At 39.3% G+C, this 23,470-nt stretch overlaps 1 protein-coding gene across 3 annotated transcripts in view; it reads right to left on the reverse strand.

Moving 5' to 3' along the window:
* Positions 1-576: 576 nt before the first annotated feature.
* The window catches only part of ASB11 (ankyrin repeat and SOCS box containing 11), a 71,357-nt gene continuing 48,463 nt past the window's right edge, over positions 577-23,470 (reverse strand). The window contains exons 4-7 of one of the 3 annotated variants that reach the window (XM_036746354.1): positions 15,046-15,196; positions 10,024-10,158; positions 7,894-8,085; positions 577-1,179 (exon numbers count right to left, since the gene is read on the reverse strand). In XM_036746354.1, coding sequence (XP_036602249.1) covers positions 1,055-1,179; positions 7,894-8,085; positions 10,024-10,158; positions 15,046-15,196 — 603 coding nt within the window. In that variant the 3' untranslated portion in view covers positions 577-1,054. The remainder of the gene's footprint in view (positions 1,180-7,893; positions 8,086-10,023; positions 10,159-15,045; positions 15,197-23,470) is intronic. The other 2 variants (XM_036746352.1, XM_036746353.1) reach the window with 2 other exon arrangements.

The raw sequence follows: 23,470 nt of genomic DNA on the forward strand, positions 1-23,470 counted from the left end.
CTTTGCCTGTAGTGCCTGTACATCTGGGTAAGAGGCTTTTCCTGGATGCTTTGTCAAGCAATCGAGCAATCAAGACAAATTTGTTAAGACATTACTATGTGCCAGGCACTCCACTAAATGTTCCTTCAAATAACTTACATTCTGGTGGGGCAGAAGAAGTATGTGTTTAGGGTGTGTGTGGTATGTGGGGCGGGGCAAGGAGACACTAGGGGAGGTGGAGAGAACAACTTATAAATAATTAGATACAAACGGAATAAAGGGAAGATAACCTTAGAAAGTTTCTAATAGTTTCTAATGGTTATTTTAAAAAGAAAGTGGTCAAAATCAAGAGGAATTTATTTTGTCCTGCTATGAGCCAGGGAAAACCAAGTTCTAAATAAGTCACTCTTGTAATATATACGTTGATTCATTAGGGCCTGGAAATTCTTGATGAGATAGAAACAGGTTGAATTTACAAGACCCAGATCTAAGCTTCCTTCCAACCTTGAGATTCTGCGAAACTATTAAATTAACGAGAATGTGAGTGTTTTTTTAAATCATATTGGCTCTTATCAGAAAGAGAAAAGATGACCCCAAAACAGATAATAACCAGAGATTTATTATTCAAAAAAGAAACTTTGAGAGTATATACCGAAGAAAACATTCATTCATCTTAATCTTCTCCACCTATATTTAGTAATGTATAATGATCACAAATGTTCCCAATGATGATCCCAGTTTACTATAAGAACTTCAATCACCAAATAAATCTATTACATTCACTACATTGTATGTAATGGGGATAGAAAAGATGTTTTAGAAAGCTTTTCATCAGTAAGAACTAAAATTAAATTAAAAAAAAGACGTTGTTTACCCCACCAGTTAGCCAGAAGATAAAATTAATCACCACATCCCATCCTATAAGTTGAAAGAATGAATCGATGTTTTCCTGTAATGAATTGCCTTAGTCCTTATAGAGATCTGTAAGTATAAGCGTAGGAAAGCATGACTAAGTATCTAGAGTAAAGCTGTCATCCATTTTTTTCAAGTACCTTTCTGCTTTATAGATTTTTATCTATTGATATAAGAGGAATTTTTCAAGTGGCTCTGGAAGACACAGTTGGTAGATAGCATAATGACAGGATCGACCCAAGCACTTTCGAATACACAGACGGCAAAGCTGGGCCAGTGAAGAAGGACCTAAAGGAGGAGGGGGGAAAATGAGGATGGAAATACACACAAGGCAGAAGGAAAGTCAGGGAGCAGTAATAAGAGGAAGAGTTACTACGGCATTAAGTTACTCTTCTTAAAAGGGTCTTTGTGCCAGAGAACAGATAACCGAACATTCCTCCCTTCTCAGCACAGACAGGTGTGGAACCGCTAGAAAAAGAGTATTATAAACATCATCAGATGTAGTTGAAGTATTGGATGCGTTTGCTTAATTGCTTTTCTTTGACAAGGGGATGACTTGGTCTGATGGAGGGAAGGGCTAAAACAATTATAATGCCAAAACAAAAGTATCAATAAAAAAATTGTAAAAGAAAAAAAAAAGCTCTTCAGAATAGGAATTGTAGAGTAGCACAGAAAAAAAAAAACAACACATAAATGGGAGGGATAGCCCATGCTTATTCTTTTAGAAAGGAAGTATTTGTTTTAATGGATTTTTAAGTGACCAGAGCATTGCCAGGGATGAGGTTTACCAGAGGCAAGTTAGGAATACAAATATATGCTATTAACACAGTGCAGGTTGTGTTTATCCTTCGTTCTCAAAGAGGACCATGACATCAGGGAAATGATGCCATGACTTGAAGTTCACTTTGATTTGAGTGAGGGAGAGCTGTGCAAGGTCACCAGCCTCACTTTCCCCTCCAGAGCCATCTGGACCCAGTGGCCTGATATTCACTAGGATGACTGGAGATGGCCCAGGTTGCAATGGGAGACCCTGGCCCTTTGAGGCTAAGACCTTTTCAGGTTCTCACTTTGAGTGAGGTAATGCCTGCTCAGTGAATAGTCCTCTTTAAGAAGTGAGTCAAGGCATGGCCCCTTTAATAGGTTGTGTTTGTCACAGAGTAGGTAAAACACCTTAATGTTGAAGGAATTGAAGATGCCATTCTCTAATTGAGGTTGTTCCTATAAGATATTCTTGTATCATGTATGGACAATAAAGTCTATCCTAGAAATAAAAATTTGTGAATAGGAAACTGTGTATGAAATTATTTGACCTATGGAGGTCTGAAGACAGAGTTGTATAGCTGGAAAACAGCTGTTGATAGGAGTATAACAAGAAACGCTATCCATCTCGACACAGTATTTGGAGATGGAGGTGACTATCTATAGCCCTGTGTCTGTAGGAACATTGAAGCTGGGCTTGATGGGGAGACTTCAGGAATTAAAGACTTTTTAGCTGATTATTAGGTGGTATTGGCTGACTCTCAAGTCATACCCGGAAAAGTTTTTGAGTCTCCCAACAAGGAACCTGGGTAATGTGTGCTATAGCTAAGATGCTTCATAGAGGAAACCCAAACCTGGAAGCTTTTTTGATGGAACTAAGCAAGAAATATGAGAATACTGACAACAGGAAAGGTTACTATGATAGTGAGCTATTCTTTAAAAAAAGAAAAAGGCTCTTTTGTGCTGGAGAATGTAACATGAAACATTTCTTCATCTTTCCACACAAAGGTGGAGGCATACAAGGAAAGAATATTGTATACATTTTCTGATGTTATTGCTGAGAGGAGTAAGCAAGAAACGTGTGGGAAGAACTTCAAATTCTCCCCCTTTCCAATGTATTCTACCCCAATGTCATGTGTCCCTGGGTGGTCATCTTATCTGAAACTTCATGAACCAGGAAGCTGCTTTTCTGGAAGTCTCCTAGAATAATAAGCTAGGAGGACTCAGAAATATAGGTAAATCAAGAGATGATGAGTTGTAGATAGAATATCAGACATGCGCGGGCCAGTTTTTATATCCTTTCCCTTCCTTATTTGACTATCACTTATGTTTACTATACTTATTCATATAATTCATCATCTATGAGAAATATCTCTTAGAAGAGAAGCCTGCCATATAAGCCAAAATCCCTTTAGAAATCTTAGGGAGACATGGGCATGATCGAAATAGGCAAGGTAGGTTTAGGTGCTGTGGCCAACGAGAACTCCACATGACTAGAAACTTACCTTGAGAACTGATCAATAGGTTTTATTTAAAATCTTGGGGCCCAAGACAGGGGAGGCTTCTCAAGCAGTTGCCAAAATTAAACTTCGTTGGAGGGTGGTAATGCAGACAGATATTCCAGGTTGCCTAGAAAATTTCAGACACTAGAGTGAACTCTGATATACCTAGAGTTCTTCCTTTTACATCAAACCATGACATTTAAAGAAGAAATAGAAGACAGGGGAATTTGTTTATAAGAGATTCCTATTTGGGCAAAGGATGCATCAGATGGCCTCTTCCAACTCCAAGATCCTATAATCCCAAGATGAAAAATTTTGGCCCTAGGAGCATTTTTGATAGAACAAAGCAAGAAATTTGTCACCTCATGAGTAATACTCATAGGCAGCAGGATGTAGTGAGAGAAGCACGCTGGATTCAAGACAAGAATCTCGGCTGTGCTGGCTGGGGAGGATGGGCTTAGTTAGGCCACTTCAATTTTCTGGGCTTCAATTTCTACATCTGTCCAATGAGGGGAATGGCCAAGTTGATCTCCAAAGTTCCCTCCACCTCTAATCGATGATTCTATTATTCTATGGTCCTAGTTCTTTCAAAGACACCTAGTGATTTGAACTGGGATACAGTGAAGATGATCAAAATGCTTTCTGTGAAGACATAGAAAATAATGACTTAAATCATTAGAGAATATCTAGTTCTCTACTTGTTTAAATTACAGGAATGACAGGTTCTTGGCCAGAGAGAGCATACACTTAATAAAGGCTGTTAAGAATACATTTGTCTGGTGTCTGTAAAATCAGAGAGGCTTTAAAATGAAAAGGAATAGATGTGAAATCATTCTAAAGTAGAGGAAAAATGGGGTGCTATAGATGCATAGAGAACTAACCAACCAACATGGATTTTTAAAATATATGTAAAGAAGATGGAATAAAGGATAGGTAACAGAGGATGAATACACAAAATTGTCACAATTTTGTCACAATAATGTCAGGAGTGTAGAGGCTAGTGAGGTAAGCCAACAACAACACAAATATTTTTAGTGCTTTATTGGGGGAAGGAGGAGGCTCAAAGAAAGTCCATGGTTGCTACTGGGGGCAGCTGAAGGAACTGTTCAATTTTTATTTGTTTCTCTTTTGTCCACCAAGGAGCGTGACATTGGGAGGACTAAGAATAAAATGAAAATTGCTTATAAAGAGGTGCTATTCAAGGAGGTAGTAAGAAATGGTGCCCTGGATGAATCTGAGTCACTCGGTTCAAGTGAATGTCCTCAGACACTGAAAGAACTGGACACTACAATTACTGAGTCAACATGAGTGATACGTTGAAGGTTGTAGAGAATGATGGAAGTGCTATAGGACTTGACTAGAGAAGGGTAGGGATTCCCCCAGTTTTCAAAGAAGGCAAGCAAAGTGGCTCTGCAATCTGTGGGTTAATGGCTTGACTTCAGTCCTGGCAATATTCAAGAGATGGTTATTGCCTATCTAAAAAAAGATGCTGCAACAACCAAGTCGTCATGGCTTCAACAAGGATAGGTCATAGCTGACAAAACTTATTCACTTTTTTGACAAGGTTACTAAACTAGGTAATGGTATAGATATAGTTTGCCTAGAACTTCGCAAGGTATTTGAGAAAATATCTCAATCTGTTCTTTGGAAAATGATAGTACAATGAGATGTATTCACAATTGACTGAATGACTAGAGTCAAAGAACAGTCATTAATGGTTCAGTGTTAGCTTAGATGGAAGTCTTCGGTGCAGTCATCCAGGAATTGGTGCCTAGCCCTGTGCTATTTACTGAACATTTTAATCAATGACTTGGATAAAGGTATAGGCATCATCTTTTTCAAACTTTCAGATGACACAAAGCTAACACACCGGATGTCAGGTTCCCAAAACAAATCATGACTAGGCCAGATCATTGCTCCAAAGGTAATAAATAAGACACGTAATAGGGATAAATGTAAGCTCTTACATTTGAGTTTGAAATTTTCATTTCAAAAGTAGAAAAAAAATCTTTAAAAAGAGCTCATGATTGCAGTAGACTACAAACTCAATATGAGCCAACAATGTGAAATGGCAACTAATGATGCTATCTTAGGTAGCACTAAAAGAGGTATAGTGTGTTGGACCAGGACTGTAACAGTGCTTTTATATTCTGCCTTGCTCTGACCATATCTAGAGTATTATGCTCTGGGTATCATAGCATAGGATAAGTCCATAGGAGGACAATTAGGATAGTAAAGAGTCTTGAGTTCATATGAGGATGAGTTAAATAAACCAAGGTTGTTTAGCCTGGAAAAGGAAAAGCTCAGGGGAATCTGACAGGTGAGAGTGAAATTGGAACATTTAAAAAAAAAAGGCCATGAACTGACATGTTCTGACTCTGAGCTCACTCAACACCCCTCTGGCAGTAAGGCTGTACTAACAAACCCAAGGACAAAACACAAGCTTAAAATAAAACCCACCATTTTTCCCTGGTCCCCTCTCTGTCTTTCAAGTGCCATCGAGACCCCAGCTTCAAGCTGTGGAAATTTGCACTGGCTGGGACAGACAGCCAGGCAACCACAGTCCATTAGGAACAAAAGCCTACTAGGGGACCACAACACTATAGAATCAGCACTGCAAAGCTCTGAACTGCCAGTTCTAGGGCAAAAAAAAAATAAGGAATAGAGAGACTGGGACAGCACAGCAGGATAGAACAATGCATACTTTGGGGCTGTGTAGCACTCTACCAAGCCTGAGGGAGAGAACATAGCATCCAGCTGGGGCCAGTTCTGACCACTCAAAGGTCAGCTGGGGCAGAGACCCAAGTAGTGAACCATGAATTGTTCATTGTGGGAGAAGGCTGAAGTGTTTTAAGATATAGCCTTCAAGGAAATCACAATTAGAGGGGAGGGAGTCAGAAAGTGAGTGATGGGGAAAACAAGGAAGGAATTAAAGAATGAAATTACCAGGATTTCAGGAAGAGGAAAATTCAAAGACCTTGAATATAAACAGATAAATCAACAGGAAAAACAGAAGTAAATATGGCCTCCAGATCTAGTAAAAGCATTTAGGTATTCAACACTTGATGAGACAGAGGACCCTGTGGCATTTGAGAAGAACATGGAACTACAACAAAAATGTTTATGAGTGGTTTAAAAGAGAAATGAGAAGTAGGAGAGAAGAATTTATGGCCTACAAAGCAAAAATAGTGGGCAGAATGGCAAAATAGAAAAACCGGAATCTACAGTGGCAAGCTTCACCAAGAAACAAAAGAGATAATAATAGATTGGGAATCAAAATACACAGAAGTGAAAGACAATCTAGAAGAACAGAAGCAAAAAACAATAACATCAAAAGAAATCATGCTCACTCTGCAAGCAAAACATACTGATCTTGGAAACAGGTTGCATAAAGACAACCTAAGGATCATAGCTCTCCCAGAAGAACATGACAGGACCAAAAAAACTTTAATATCATAACAAAGTAAATGATAGAAGAGAAATAACCAGATCTTCTGAACATAAAAAATGAAATTTCAATGAAAAGAATTCACAAATTACCTTCAGAAAAAAACAAACCCTAAGACTGTAAACACATAGTGGTTAAGTTTAATAATTCAAGTAAGAAACAAGAACTTCTTTAAGTGATCAGGAGGAAGACTTTCAAGTACAAAGGAAAGGATGTTTGAATAATGCAAGACTATTCTCTACCCACTAGAAAATGTAGGAGTGAATGGAATAATACATTCCAAAGAGCAATGGAGCACAGGATGTAGCCCACGATGACCTACCCTGCAAATCAAAACTTCATCATACATGAAAAAGATGGGCATTCAATAATAAGGCAGAGTTTAAAATATTTTTAGAACTTATTTAATGGATTAAAAAATTTCTTTCTCTGTCTAGGATATTACATTTGTGTCTTCAAACAGTGAAAATATAGGTGAAGTAATTGAGAATAAAATTCCACCAATTACTTCCTGATCTGTATAAAAGGTAACTAGCCAACATAGTGACTGGCACATTGGACAAATAGTTGATTGATTAACGAATTGGTCATTCAGTCAGGATTTTCAGAGTGAGTGCTTTCTGTTCTCACCATTCCTAAATTAGTTATTTCTAATTTGCCTCTGGATTTCCTCTAACTATAACATAGCCATATTTGGTTCAAAGTGGGCTTATATCCTGGTCAAGGTAGAGTATTTCTGTGCTTTTATAGTGAGGCCATTTTTTCCTATATTATTTTTTCCATATTAGAGAAAAATAACAATAGCAGATCAGTATTACAGATCCAGCCTTCAGTTATTACATAATAATTAGGAGCTACCAGGTGATATGAATGTATGGATGAAAAAAAGCATTTAAGAAAGCTCAATAATGACAGGATTTTTTATGCTTTCCTTCCATCACCAAAACTCCCTGCCCCAGTCTTCGTTTTTACAACAATGCCAGCCACATATACAGTCATTTACTAAATGTTTGTTGAACAAATGAAGCAATTAGTGCTTTGGTCAGTAGAAGAGTACTTATTAAGTGCTTACTAGTGCCAAGCATCAGTTTTGAGAAAAGCGGAAAAAAAAACAAGTTCCTGCCCTCAGAGAACATGCATTCTAAACATGGAGACAACATGTAAATAATTAGATATATACACACAAGACAGACAGTAGATAGAAGGTAATCTTAGAGGGGAAGGCACTCGCAACTTGGAGGGAAGACGAGATAAAACCAGAGAGGAGAGAGAAGCATTAAACTAGCTTATTACCTTCCCGAAGGAGGAGTGCCTGTTCCACACTGCTCTGGGGAGCTGCCAGATCGAGAGCACGCTTGCCTTGATGGTTTAAGCGTCTCAGGCTTGCACCATAGTCTGCTAATAGATCAATGACTTCTGCACTGGATTGCCTGGCCGCTGCATGCAGTGGGGTATCTAACCATTTGCCTTGGTCAACACTGGCTCCTTAAAAGAACAGACATATCACAAGATATTTTTGAGTACTTAGAAAAATTTCAAAATATGTGGTAGAGAAGAATGATAAGCCTAAAGTTTGGAGTTTATGTTTGGGGACACCCCAATTGCCGGTAAGTGTTAAACACATTTCTCAGAAAATGGTCAGTTTTCCATAGTAGAATGAATGAATGAATGAAAAACAAAACCTTTTTAAGTGCTTACAATAGTGCAAAGCACTATGCTATTCACTGGGAAACATAGAAAAGGTAGTCCCAGTTCCAAAGAGACTTGTGTTGTAATGGAGGGGACAAGATATATGGAAAGTTTTAGTCGCAAGTCAAATGTAAAGGTGCACTGGTCCTTAGGGTGCACTAGCAAAGCATATGTTAATGGTCTTCTTTAATGACATTTCAACTGTTAAAATAGTATCAGGTTCTGAGGAACTATTTACAGTACAAAGGACTTTGCTGGCAAGAACTCTCTTTTCTGGGTCTTCTGCAGCTAATTCTGTAGCATCTGCACAGGATTAGGATGAGGGTGGAAAGCGCTGTTATTCCTAAGGCCCTTGGGCTCAGGATCTTGGGTCATCAGGGTCTGAGGTGAGATGATGGTCAATGTGGTGGTTGTCGTTTGACTTGCTTTGCACATACCAAGTCTTTTCTCTCCGTTAACAGGCTGGCTTGCCTGAGGTGTGTGAATGTGAGCTCCTCGAGTACATAACCTGTTTGTCGTTTTGTTTTTATAACCCCAGTGCTTAGCATAGAGCCCTGCATGGAGTGGGTGCTTAATTTAATAAATGCCCGTTGTATTAGATTCTATTGAATTGGACTTAATGGCTAATTCAAGGCCTGGAGTATCTGTAAAACTGTCTAAACTAGAGATTATTTCAAAGTATTTTAATGGAAGGATAGAAGAAGTTAAAAATTTTTCCCCTTGAATATTAGTTATTTCAAAAAAAAACTTTTTGTCTATGAGAATTGTGTAACAAAAATAAGAGATTTCTGATTAAGTTCCTTAGAAAAAATTATAGTGGAATTCCAAAAAATCTCATAGTATGTAAGTTAGCAAAAGGTTGTTTTTATTTTTTAATAAATATTAAGGCAATAAGAAGAAATATATTAAAATGTTTTTAATTTAAAAAAAAAGAAAATATGAAGTCTAAAATCCAGTATTTTTTTCTTGAAATTTAAATTTCTCACTTAAACACCCTTTATTTCAATAACTAGAGCCTGTGAATTCAAAAATTAGTGTGGCCACACAGTTTTGCTTACTCATTCTTCTTGTTACTGGGTTCTTTTATTATTGCAAAATCACTAAGCTAGTGATCAGAAATCATGTGAGGGAGATCTGCTGAATGTTGCCCTAGAGTCAGCATAATTACCATCAGTTGAACTTCATAAACCCCAGGGCAAAGCAAGTCAGTTCCCAGTCCCTGATAAACCCTGAGTGTTTGGTCTCCAACAGAAAATCTAGCTCAGCCAGAATTGCCCTGAAGTCAGAGAAAACAGGTCAGGTCTCTTCAAGGGTGATCCAAAAATTGTGATTTATTTCAACTTTACGCCAAAACCAAGCTAGTCACCTAGAGTTTTTGTGAACCAAACCGGACTCTTGGTCTCTCCTCCTAGCAGGTCTTAACTGTGTACAACTTGACACAGGAGGAGTTTCAATGATAATCACTGAGTGAAATGGGTTTTCTGCCTACTTCTGACAGAATACTTAAGAACTTAAACTGGTTGGGTGTATGAAAAGATTCATTCGAATCTTGTGGCTAACTAAAAGCCAAAGTAATGAATTAAAAGAACTTGAATATCTCTGCAATGAGACGTATTTGCCTTGGCTAACATTAGGAAATGTTCCTTTCGGCAAGCCCATCGTCTTAGAAACCATGAAGGGCGAGCGTTGGCCTAGTGTTCGTTTCATGGACATGAGAAGATTGCTGAAGGTTACCTAGCTCCAAGAGCTTCTTGACACAGTCGGTCCTCTGATAGTTGCAGGCCACGTATAGTGGAGTTCCATGCTGGGGAGCTTCTTGGTCAATATTAACATTATTTGCTAGCAGGATTTCCATACACTCCCTGTGACCTAATTAACACAGAAGAAAACTTCATACAAAAGAAGGAAGTTGTTGCATGTTCAAAGAATCAGAGGATTTCGGAGTTGAAAGGGATGTTAGCAACCATTTAGTACATGCTTTCATTTTGCAGATGAGGAAACTGAAGGACAATGATGTGAAAGTAAGTTACTTCAGGGCAGCTGGGTGGCACAGTAAGTAGAGCACCGGCCCTGGAGTCAGGAGGACCTGAGTTCAAATCCAACTTCAGACACTTGACACTTCCTAGCTGTGTGACCTTGGGCAAGTCACTTAACCCCAATTGCCCTGCCTTCCTCCCTCCAAAAAAAAAAAAAAGTAAGTCACCTCCCCAAGAGCACATAGATTGTCTGTGACAGAGTAAGGGGGAAAAACTAGGCCTCTTGACTCAGTCCACTGGACATTGCTAAATCCCACTTGTCTTATTGTTCACACATCCGGATGTGAGTGCATTTGTGTATGTTGGAAATCTAAACATTCTAGCAAAAGTCAAAAACCCATACGTATATGCTGCACTGATGTTGTAAGATGAATGATAAAATCATCTGAAAAATACTTCAGATACTGGAGCTGATTTATGATTTGAAAAAAAAAAGACCATTCATTGTTGAACTGAACATCTCATCTCAAGCATTTCTTTGCAGATAAGCCGGTCACTTTAAGAACTCATTTATGAAGTGATAGAAAACAATTTCACAAGTTGACGTGGCTATGATCTATGATCATAAAACTCTCCACGGACCTTTATGTTCTCAATTCCTTTTGAAATAAGGAAAATAAAGGCAAGTATTTTATTTTCAAAGAGTGGGCAGATAAGCACCAAAGGGAAAGGGCAGTAGGTCACAGGTCATATTCAGAGTGTGTATATCCAAGTGTATATGTAAAACATAGGTTCATAGATTTAGAGCTGGAAGGGATCTTGGAAGCCAACAAATTAATTGGAAATCTATTAAGAATGAGTCTATCTTCTAACAAGATTAAGGACAAATTACCTTTTATTAATTTCAAGTACATGTAACATGTGGAATTAGGCCAACAAAGTGTTGACTAGTAACGGTCCTTAGGAAGCTTTTCTAATGAAATGACAAAAATGATTTATAATTACAGTGATTATTTCATGTCAGTTAGTGTTTCTGAAGTCTCAAAGTTTTCTGTAAGCAGTTTGTTACCTCGGTAGCTTATTACTCTTAAAATCTTGTTTATTTCTTTAATTTATTTAACAACCTCTTTCTTTATAGATAACATAGAAGTAAACTTCTTTTCAGGCCTTTCAGAATTATCGCAACTTAAAAATTAATGGAATGAATTTGTTTGTGTATATGTGCATGGAGGTATGCCTGCATAGCCATGCAAAGTTAGGAATTAGGATTCTACTTGTGTTTTCTGGAGGAGAATTTGTTAATTTAAGTAAAAGACTGCTCCCTGATTACAAATACCAGCAAAGTGTTGCCTGAGCCTGAGACTCAGTTCGAAATATGAAAAATTAGAAGAATTTATGAGAAATCTAAACATAATTTTGAAATTCAAAACATTTCCAGTTATTTGTGCATATAGATGGCTTAAATGAAGGCAGAATGTCTCTCTCCATAAACAATGATTAATTTTGAAAAAAGAACTATGAATTGTTGATGAATTTACTAATGATTCTTTAATTCTGGACAATGAGCAGTGTTTGGTCTTTAGCCATAATATGTATCTTATACGCATATGTGTGAGGATAACCTAGCACACTGCGTGCGCTTGTGTTATGCCCCAGGTGTGAGTAGATGGGCCCTTCCCAAAGTTCAGAGAAACTATTTAGGTCTCTCTGATTTCCCAACTCTTCAGGGAGAAGGAGATGTTTCTGGCTAAGAGAAAAAAGAAAAACAAAGACTTTCTAAAGTGCTTTATAAGATTATTACCAAAGTACACAACTACAATATCTGAGGTTTTGTACCAAAGTGTATGACTAGACTGTATCATCAGGCAATCAAATAGTCTTGGCTGAATGATACCAAGTGTCTAGTATATCATGAAACGGGAATAGGGAGAATGAGAACTTGTGTGTCTTTTTTTATAACATCATGCAAAGAGCCCCAATAGCTGACATGTTTGCAATACCATTACTAGGTCTGTATCCCAAAGAGATCATATAAAAAGGGAAAAGGACCTAAATGTACAAAAATATTTATAGCAGCCCATTTCTGTGATGGCAAAGATTTGGAAATAGAAGGGATGCCCATCAATCGGGGAATGGCTGTACAGGTTGTGGTATATGAATGTAATGGAATACTATGGTCCAATTGCTTGCTGCTATTAGTCCTTCAATCTTGAAGAGGACCATGACATTAGGGAGGTGAAGTCATGACATGCAAGTGAACTGGATTTAAGTGAAAGAGGGCTGTGCAACGTCACCAGCCTCACTTTCTCCTCTGGAGCCATCTGGGTCCAGTAGCCAGATATGGATCAGGACAACTGGAGATAGCCCAAGACACTATTGTTCTATGAGAAATGATGAGCAGGCAGATTTCAGAAAAACCTGGAAAGGTTTACATGAACTGAGGCTGAGTGGAGTGAGCAGAATCAGGAGAACACGGTAACACGGTAACAGCAACATTGTGTGATGATTAACTATGACAGAATTAGCTCTTCTCAGCAATACAATGATCCAAGACGATTCCAAAAGACTCATGATGGAAACAGCTGTCCACATCCAGAGAAAGAACTATGGAGTCTGAATGCAGGTTGAAGCAGATTATTTTCACTTTTTTGTTGTTTTTTCTTTCTTGTGGTTTTTCCCTTTTGTTCTGATTCTTCTATCACAACATGACTAACGTGGAAATACGTTTAAAATGACTGTACATGTATAACCTATATCAGATTGCTGGCTCTCTTGGGGAGGAGGAAGGGAAGGGAGAGAGGGAAAAAATTTGGAATTCAAAATCTTACAAAAATGGGTATTAAAAACTATCTTTACAGGTAATTGGTGGAAAATACTGTTGAGTAAAACAAAAAAAAGAAAAAAAAGAAGCGATCGTGCTAGGAAAAAAAAACAACTAACTTGTTTGATGAGGGGCAAATAACTATTTACTCTTTGCTGCAGTTTATTCATCTCCAAAATAAACTAACATTCGCCCTTTAATACATAACCAAGGATTGTGTGTTTAAAGTATTTTAAACTTCTTTTTGAATTCAAAGTCTTTATGTCCTTAAGATGGGTAGAAAGATTCTGAATATCTTAAACAACAGTTGCTCTTTGAATATGACCTATGACCAATTGTCCTTTTCCTTCAGTGCTTATTTTATCGAATCATACCCATTCTTTGAAAATAAAATACTTGATTTTATATTCCTTATTTCAAAAGGAATTGAGAACAGAGGGATCCGTGGATGGTTTCATGATCATAGCCAAGCCAACTTGTGAAACTGTTTTTCAATCACTTCATAATTGGGTTCTTAAAGTAACTGGCTTATCTACAAAGAAATACTTGAAATGAATAGTTGTTTCCATCATAAATCAGGTCTAGTATCTGAAGCAGTTTTCAGATGATTTTATCATTTATCTTACAACATCAGTACAGTGTGTAATCTTAATGCAGCACTTGGGATAGCTACAGCTTTGCTTTTGTAGACTTGCTAGCTAGCAAGCTAGCAAAAAAAGCCTGCCCAGGGACTGAGCATCATTCTTGTGAACATGCTACAGAAGCAGCCCACATGAGACAGGAGGACAGGAGAGGACCTCAGACCCAGGGAGACTGTGAGAAGAGTTGCTTCACAGCTGCAAATGCAAAGTTAAAGTATTCAAATTAATACAATGTTCTAATTATTACCTTTCCCATCCCTCACCCCTCACCCCCCAGCAACATGAGATATAGTCAAGAGGTAGAGACCAGAATATTTCTTTCAAGGTTAATGTCTAATTAATTACATATTTCTAATGTGTTTGCCTACTTCAATTTTTTCCCCATTCCAGGACATCCTCCACTCACTCAGTTGCCAAAGTGGTTTCCTGAATTTCTGCTCTGACTGTGTCATCCCCTTTTCCCAGTGGCTCCCTGTTACCTCTAGGATAAAATAAAAAGTCCTCTGCCAGGCATTTAAAGCTCTTCAGAACCCCATCACTTCCTGACTTTCCACACTTCTTACATGCTTACACTCCCCTCAACATGATCCGGCTCTGTTGTTCCAAACACAGTTCCACACACGTGGCCCTACTTCTCCCATCTCTGTATGTCCTGGATGTCCCCCATGCTGGGAATGTATTTCCTCCTCCCCTCTGCATTTTGAAATCCTGGTTCCCTTTAAGACTCAGTTCACATATCACCTTCTTATATGAAGCCTCCCTGCCCACTGCTAGTGATCACCCTCTCAAAACAACATTGTTTTGATCTTGGATAGAGTGTTACATATACTTGAGGAAAGCATGGCATAGTGGAAAATAGAGCCAGTTTAGAAGCCAAAAAGACCTAGACTCAAGCCTCACCTTGAACACATCCTGGCTGAGGAAACCCGGACAAGTTATTTAACCTCTGGGTGGTATCTAGGCAACTCTCTAAGACTATCAAGTATTGCAAAGAAGGTGCAGACCTGCATTGGTAGAGGGAGTTTTCCCACCTGGGAGTCCTCTATACCACTGAAATCACACATCCAATCTCTATCCCTATGAACACACTTACATATGTGCAGTGGACATTATCTTCCCCATTAGAATGCAGGAGAACACTGAAGGCAGGAACTATTCCACTTTCTTCTTAGTTCCATAGTTCCTGGCACAAAGAGCACTTAATAAATGCTTGTCGATTAACTGATTACATAAAGCCCTCAAGCACATAGTCAAGGGATACTGAAGCCTTTGCTGTAGCCTTGGGGTGCCCTGGTTTAAACCCATCTCCCCACCTTACCTCTCTTCACAGCCTCATGGATGGGTGAAGCCAGGTGGTCATCCAGTTGTGGCTTGGCTCCAAATGCAAGGAGCAGGTTGACACAGGCAGGGCTCCCACTACAACATGCATTAAAGAGAGGTGTGACTCCATGCACAGTGGTTCCATTCACCTGGTGAGAGTAGTAACACTTTATTTGTATATCACATTTCAGTTTCCAGAGCTTTTATAGGTATTCGATCTTCACAACAACCCTGTGAGCTAAGCAGGGAATCTACTATGCCTGTTTTATAGAAGAAAATGTTTTTACAAAAAGAGATGAGGCTCAGATTCAATCTGCCTGACTTGTCAATACAAGCATCACAAACACTCAGATTCCTTAAGATTCTACCCAATATGGCAGATCTTTATAAACTCTGTGTTTTTCTTTGGCTTGGGGGGGTGGGGCAGAGCCAAGATGGCCACTGGAAAGCAGGGACTTGCGTGAGCTCCCCGCCAGGTCCCTCCAAAAACCTATAAAAAAATGGCTCGGAACAAATTCTAGAACTGCAGAACCCACAAAACAGCAGAGGGAAGCAGGGATCGAGCCCAGGATAGCCTGGATGGTCACTGGATGAGGTCTATGCAAGGAGTGTAAGGGAGCAGAGCTCAGCATGGGCAGGATCAACCAGACAGGGAGCCGGGCAGAACAGGCCCTAGCACCCTGAATCAGTGAGCTGTGGCAGTTACCAGACTTCTCAACCCACAAACATCAAAGACAGAGAAGGTTAGTGGGAAAAGCTGTGGGGGACAGAGTTCAATGTTTGGCCACTGCCCCGGGGCAGCGGGGGTGGTGCAGCTACAGAACTACAGCTGCAGTTACTTCCGGCCCCATACCCACCTGGTGGGAGGAATTAAGTGGTGGATCAGAGCAGGAGTGCAGAGCCTGCTGAAGATTTGCGTCAGGGTTGGCAGTTCTTGGGGAAGAAGGAGTGCTGGTGTGGCAGAGCTGGCTGTATAGAAATAGCTCTGAAATCAAAAGTGCATCCCCTCAATCTTGGAATAAAGTACTCTTTACTCTACAAGCAGTCATACCCCGCTGAAAAACTCAAGGGTCAAGTAAGTTGGCTGGGAATATGGCCAGGCAGCAAAAACAGACTCACATTCAGACTCAGACTTTGGAATCTTTCTTTGGTGACAAAGAAGACCAAAACATACGGCCAGAAGAAGTCAACAAACTCAAAGACCCCACATCAAAAGCCTCCAAGAAAAACATGAACTGGTCTCAGGCCATGGAAGAGCTCAAAAAGGAGTTGGAAAAGCAAGTTAGAGAAGTAGAGGAAAAATTGGGACGAGAAATGAGAATGATGCAATAAAACCATGAAAAACAAGTCAATGACTTGCTAAAGGAGACCCAAAAAAATACTGAAAAATATACTGAAGAAAACAACACCTTAAAAAATAGACTAACTCAAATGGCAAAAGAGCTCCAAAAAGCCAATGAGGAGAAGAATGTCTTGAAAGGCAGAATTAGCTAAATGGAAAAGGAGGTCCAAAAGACCACTGAAGAAAATACCACCTTAAAAATTAGATTGCAGCAAGTGGAAGCTAGTGACTTTATGACAAATCAAGATATTATAAAACAGAACCAAAGGAATGAAAAAGTGGAAGACAATGTGAAATATCTCATTGGAAAAACCACTGACCTGGAGAATAGATCCAGGAGAGATAATTTAAAAATTATTGGACTACCTGAAAACCATGATCAAAAAAAGAGCTTAGATATAATCTTTCAAGAAATTATCAAGGAAAATTGCCCTGATATTCTAGAGCCAGAGGGTAAAATAGAAATTGAAAGAATCCACAGATTGCCTCCTCAAAAAGATCCCCAAAAGAAAACTCCTTGGAACATTGTTGCCAAATTCCAGAGCTCCCAGGTCAAGGAGAAAATACTGCAAGCAGCCAGAAAGAAACAATTTGAGTATTGTGGAAACATAATCAGGATAACACAGGATCTAGCAGCTTCCACATTAAAGGACCAAGGGGCTTGGAATATGATATTCCGGAGGTCAGTGGAGCTAGGATTAAAACCAAGGATCACCTACCCAGAAAAACTGAGTATCATGCTCCAAGGCAAAATAGGGATTTTCAATAAAATAGAGGACTTTCAAGCTTTCTCAGCAAAAAGACCAGAGCTGAATAGAAAATTTGACTTTCAAACACAAGAATCAAGAGAAGCATGAAAAGGTAAACAAGAAAGAGAAATCACAAGGGACTTAATAAAGTTGAACTGTTTTGTTTACATTCCTACATGGAAAGATGATGTGTATGATTCATGAGACCTCAGTATCATAGTAGCTGAAAGAAATATGCATATATATATATATATGTGTGTGTGTGTGTATGCATATATATATACATATGTGTGTGTCTATGTATGTATATATACATATACATATACATATACATATACATATACATATACATATACATATATATATAGACAGAGGGCACAGGGTGAGTTGAATACAAAGGGTTCATATCTAAAAAAATAAAATCAAATTAAGGGATAAGAGAGGAATATACTGAGAGAGGGAGAAAGGGAGAGATAGAATGGGGTAAATTATCTCGCATAAAAGTGGCAAGAAAAAGTGGTTCTCTAGGACGGAAGAGGGGGCAGGTGAAGGGGAATGAGTAAATCTTGGTCTCATCGGATTTGACCTGAGGAGGGAATACCATACACACTCAATTGGATATCTTACCCCACAGGAAAGAAAGTAGAAGTAGACAAAAAGGGGGGACGATAGAAGGGAGGGCAGACAGGCAGAGGAGGTAATAAAAACAAACACTTTTGAAAAGGGACAGGGTAAAGGGAGAAAATTAGATAAAGGGGGATAGGTTAGGAAGGAGCAAAACATAGTTAATCTTTCACAACATGAATATTGTGGAAGGGTTTTACATAATGATACGCACGTGGCCTATGTTGAATTGCTTGCCTTCTTAGGGAGGGAAGACGGGAGAGAATTTGGAACTCAAAGTTTTAAAAACACATGTTCAAAAAAGTTTTTGCATGCAACTAGGAAATAAGATACACAAGCAATGGGGTGTAGAAATTTATCTTGCCCTGCAAGAGAAGAAGGGAAAGGGGGATGAGAGGGGAGTGGGGTGAGAGATGGGAGGGCTGACTGGGGAATGGGGCAACCAGAATATACGCCATCTTGGAGTGGGTGGGAGGGTAGAAATGGGGAGAAAATGTGTAATTCAAACTCTTGTGAAAATCAATGCTGAAAACTAAATGTATTAAACAAATTAAATATAAAAAGAAAGAAAAACAAAAAGAAATGAACATCTATGCTTATTTTGCAAAAGAAAAGTCTCTAACTTGCCTGACATCACAGGGTTAATAAGTAGAAGACCTGGAATCAGAACCCAGGTCATTAGACTCAACTCAGTGTGCTCAACACCCAACAACGCCACATTGTGCTACCTCTGATGTTTACTACTGGGGTGTCGTTGAGTAATTTGCTTAACTTCTCTGGGCCTCAGTTTCCTCATCTCTAAAAAAAGAGGGTTGTATTAAGTGGTTTCTGAGGTCTCCTTCAGCTTTTGATCTATGATCTGGGGATCCCATTAACCTAAGACACTCTTAGAAGGAAAAGTGAAGAACACTTGAAGCTTGTGTTTTTGAAATAATTCTCCTTGCTCCAAAGATATTAAAGAAAGAGAGGAAAGACCCACATGTACAAAAATATTTATAGCAAACATATTTGTAATAGAGGTAGCTGAGCAGGCACAGGCTTAGCTGCTGAGGAGACCCCAGGCACCCCCACCCCCAGCCCCTGCCATCATGAGCTCCACCACCCTGCAGTGATCCACCAGTCAGTGGTCCAAGCCCCAGTTCGAAGAACAAAGAAGACAAAAACTTGAGGAATACCTTACAAGAAGGAAAACACTTTCTGTCTTAGGAAAAGCAGATAACCAGCAATACTAACTGTAATAGAAAAGTATCTGAAGACCCAATCCAGGAGGTACCAAAAGCTCTGATGCTTACCAGCATCAAAATCGATGATAAAGAAAATGCTAATCAGCCTATATGGAGAAAAAAAATTCCCACAGTAGAAAGAAATAGCATTCCTTTAAAATCTGCCAATGTATTGACAAATTCAACCATAGCTGTTGATGTATGTTATCCTGAGAACTGTGATCCAACTGTCACCAAATGAAGATGACCCTAAAATTGACTGTGTCACTTAACCAAACTTTTTACCTTAAATCAGGCCTGTACAACATATGGCTCAGCGGCCACTTGCAACCGGGCCACTTGCAGCCCTCAAAAGGATTTTGGGTGGTTGTCACATGGCCCACAGCAACCAACCATGACTGATGATGGTTGGTTGCTGCAAGTCACTTGACAGCCACCTGAAATCCTTTGGGGGCCATAGGTAGTGCAGGCCTGCCTTAAGTGAAATAATAAGGAGAAACAACTAATTGCAGAGAAATTGAAGCAAGATGCTACCTTGTCAAAGGATCCATTCCTTGGCTCTTACGGTGGCAGAGTTGTTCAGTCTAAGGTTAACTCATTTCAAAAGCCATCAGTGGCTATCGATGAAAGTTCTATGACAAGTAAGATGACTTCAACTATTGTTCCTAAAAGAAGGCCTCAGTCTGTAAGCAGCACCAATGGAGCTCTGAAAAGTGGTAGAACAACATCTGTTACTGTTTCCATTAAATCTGATGGCACTGTTTCTTCCCAGAACAAAACAGCCTTTCACCCTTCCAGGAAAAATCAGGTTGACGCTATCCAGAAAAAGGAGAAAGAAGCCACTGGTAGAACCTCTGTCAATGTTACTATCTGAAAAGAGCCTCATAAAAAGAGATTACCTCTCTCAAATCCACTTCTACCAAATGTCAAGACAAACCTCATTTCTAGCATAAAAGAAAATCAAGCACCATCAAAAGGCAGACCATCTATGGCTGCAATTCGTGGTCCTCAGTCTAAATTGGCTTCAACTTTCAGTGGAAAATTCAGAGAGGATTCCAACACTGTCGATAAGAGAAGATACTTTTAAACAAAAGCGCTCATCAACATGGGAAGAACTACACTAACCAAAGAACCAAGAGAAGAGAGAAGAGCTTGTCTGGTTGAGTGGCAAAATGACAGAAGAGTAATTAAAAGACCACCTACATACCTGCTCCACCTAAGATGGAACTCCCAAAAGAAAAACCTGCTGAGTCTTTTTGGACCACCATTGCAAAGAAAATGAGTAAAGGTCATTCACTAATAAAGTCAAGAAAATATTTTCTAAGTAGTTGAACCCAATTAATGAGGGATGTTCAAGGGAAGAAGTACTGATAACACTGGAAGAGCTCACTGTAAAAATTCCGGATGCCAAAGAACTTGTTAAGTTTTGGGAATGCCTTGCACACCTTGAACCCATTGTAAGCTCTCTTGAAAGTATCACTGTGGTTGGGTGGAACTAAAATGGCAGAGTAAAGGCCGGGACTCACCTGAGCTCTCCCTCACATGCCTCCAAATACCTTTAAAAAAAAGACTTTACACAAATTCTAGAGTGGCAAAACCCATAAAAAGGCAGAGTAAAACAAATTTCTAGCCCAAGACCACTTGGAAGGTTGGCAGGAAAGGTCTGTTGCACCAAATTGAGAGAGGAGCACAGTCCAGTGGAGGGTATGCCAAGGCCCAGAAAACCCAAAGCTGGACTTGGGGAGACTGAATCAGTGAGCAGTGGTGGTTTCCAGACTCCTCAGTCCACAGATGCGAAAGACTAGATCTGAGCACCTGAGTGCAGAGTAAAGTATAGTCAAGCACAGGCAGGCCAGCACAGCCGTAGCCCCAGCAAACCAGGAGCAGGCCTTATGACTGAATCGGCAGTGACAGAGGCAGCAGCTGCTTCCAGAACTCTCAGCTCATAGACAGTAAGGAAGTCAAACAACTGGTCAGAAGGAGATTAGAGGGGTCTTTTTTCCTATCACTGAGGCAGGATTCTGTTGCTCTGCTTGGATCCTGAGTTGCAGGTTGCAGTCCTGAGTGGCAGTCTTAAGGTGAGAAGGAGCACTAGCATAGCAGAGCTTGCAGCAGCAGTGGAGGGGGGACCCTCCTCACAGTTTCAGAGTAGAAAAGAGTGCTTATGGTTGCTCACAGACCAGAGCACAGGACAGGGGAGTAGTACACATTTCTCCTTTCACAGGTTCCCAAAGTGGGTGATACCACCCCCTAGGGGGTTCTGGGATGATTCAAGGCAGAGACAGTAGTAGCCTCAAGTGAAATTGGGGAGCATTGAATAAAAATAAGGGGGTGGTGGAAGGAATAGGAAAGAAGAGAAGATAAGAAAATTTGGGAAAAAAACTCATACGGGTTTCATCTGCTGTGTAGCAGAGTTAAAGTCATAGTGATTACATTGTTTTCCAAATAAACGCACAAAATGCAAGTTATAACCAATCAATGGTCAAGTCTGCCAACAGGTCTTAACAAGCAAGTGTGTGCAAGGGAGCCTGTCACACATTGTCAGGAAGTCCAGCATGCACTGGCAGGAATATGTGCATATAATGACTTGTTTATAATACAGTACTATATGGTTACATGATGCAATATTGCATCATCAAAATTTCAATGGAAGAATAAAACCTACAAATTTAAAATAAATTATTAAAGATGTAATTTTTAAAAAATATATATTTTATATTTTTTGAATTGACACAAATTTTTAAAAAAACATTAAAGGGTTAAAGAAAGTAGATTCCCAGGGCGGGGCACTGTGTAATTTTTTTAAAGGGGGCGCTAGGCCAAATAAGTGTGGGAACCTCTGCCTTAGACCATACCACCTTGGAAGAACTGAAAATTTTCAGGTCCCTAGAAATAACTGAAAACAGCTGCACAAAACCCCTGAAGTTTGGGACAATGCATCCTCCACCCTGGAAGCAGAACCCTATTGTAACAAAGAGTTAAAAATCAAGTAATAGGCAGGAAAATGAACAAAGAACAGGAAAAAAAAACTGACTATAGGAAGTTACTATGGTGTGTTGGCAATCAAAATGGGCTCTTAGCACTTAGTTCAACCAAGTGCCCTTGAACAGTTTGGCCTTTATTTCCTTGATTAAATTAGGAGTCCTTGATGACCTCCTTGCCTCAAGGGAAAGCCTAGTTTTCATGGATTTGAGTGACATGTTTGTGACATCAGAGGCTTTTAGACCATGTGGTTTTAAGTCGCATCTTTGTGATGATTTTAGGTCTTGTGGGTAAGTCGCCTGTGCGACTCGCCCTTGACCCTGAAAAAGATATAAAACCAGGGGTTTGCTTTCTCTTTTTCGAAGCTCTGACCCACAACAGTTGTGGCACATGTGACTCTGGCCCAGCCATTGTTAGGAACTCCCCAGCTGAACTCAGATGTTGGTAACTATAAATTGTATTTGGTCTGTCTGTCGATGTTTGTAATTTGTTTGTATTTGCTCTGAAGTTCAGGGTGCTGGCTTTTTCCCCTGAACTAAATGAATGATATTTGTATACTGGATTAAAGGAAACTTATCAACCCCTTAATGTTGCTTTCCTTAGTAAAGCAGATCAAAAGAACCTAGGCTTTTGCAGCATTCTGTGAGTTGGTTGTTGTTGATTTTACACCCCCCACAGCAGCTGCTACCTGGATTGTTGAAACATATGGTGACAAGTAAGATCAAAATACACACTCAGAAAAAGACAACAAAGTCAAAGCTCCTACATCCAAAGCCTCCAAGAAAAATATGAATTGGTTTCAGGGCATGGAAGAGCTCAAAAAAGATTTTGAAAATCAAGTAAGAGAAGTAGAGGAAAAATTGGGAAGAGAAATGAGAGTGATGCAAGAAAATCATAGCTTAGTAAAGGAGACACAAAAAATACTGAAGAAACTAGCACCTTAAAAAAACAGACTAGGGCAAATGATAAAAGAAGTCCCAAAAGCCAATAAGGAAAAGAGTGCCTTAGAAAGCAGAATTGGCCAGATGGAAAAAGAGGTCCAAAAGCTCACCCTGATATTCTAAAGCCAGATGGTAAAAATAGAAATTGAAAGAATCCACTGATCACCTCTTGAAAGAGATCCCATAATGAAAACTTCTGTGAATATTACAGCCAAATTCCAAAGTTCTCAGGTCAAGGAGAAAATGTTGCAAGCAGCCAGAAAGAAACAATTCAGGTGTCATGTTGCCACAATTAGGACAACACAAGATTTATCAGTTTCTATATTAAAGGATCAGAGGACTTAGAATATGATGTTCGGGAGGACAAAGGAGCTAGGATTACAACCAAGAATCACCTACCCAGCAAATATAATCCTTTAGGGGAAAAAATGAAAATTCAATGAGATAGAAGATTTTCAAGCATTCTTGATGAAAAGACCAGAGTTGAACAGAAAATCTGATGTCCAAATACAAGACTTAAGAAAAGCATAAAAAAGTAAACAGGAAAGGGAAATCATAAGAG

This window comes from Trichosurus vulpecula, chromosome 2 (genome assembly GCF_011100635.1).
Source record: "Trichosurus vulpecula isolate mTriVul1 chromosome 2, mTriVul1.pri, whole genome shotgun sequence".
In the NCBI taxonomy this organism is placed as follows: Eukaryota; Metazoa; Chordata; class Mammalia; order Diprotodontia; family Phalangeridae; genus Trichosurus; species Trichosurus vulpecula.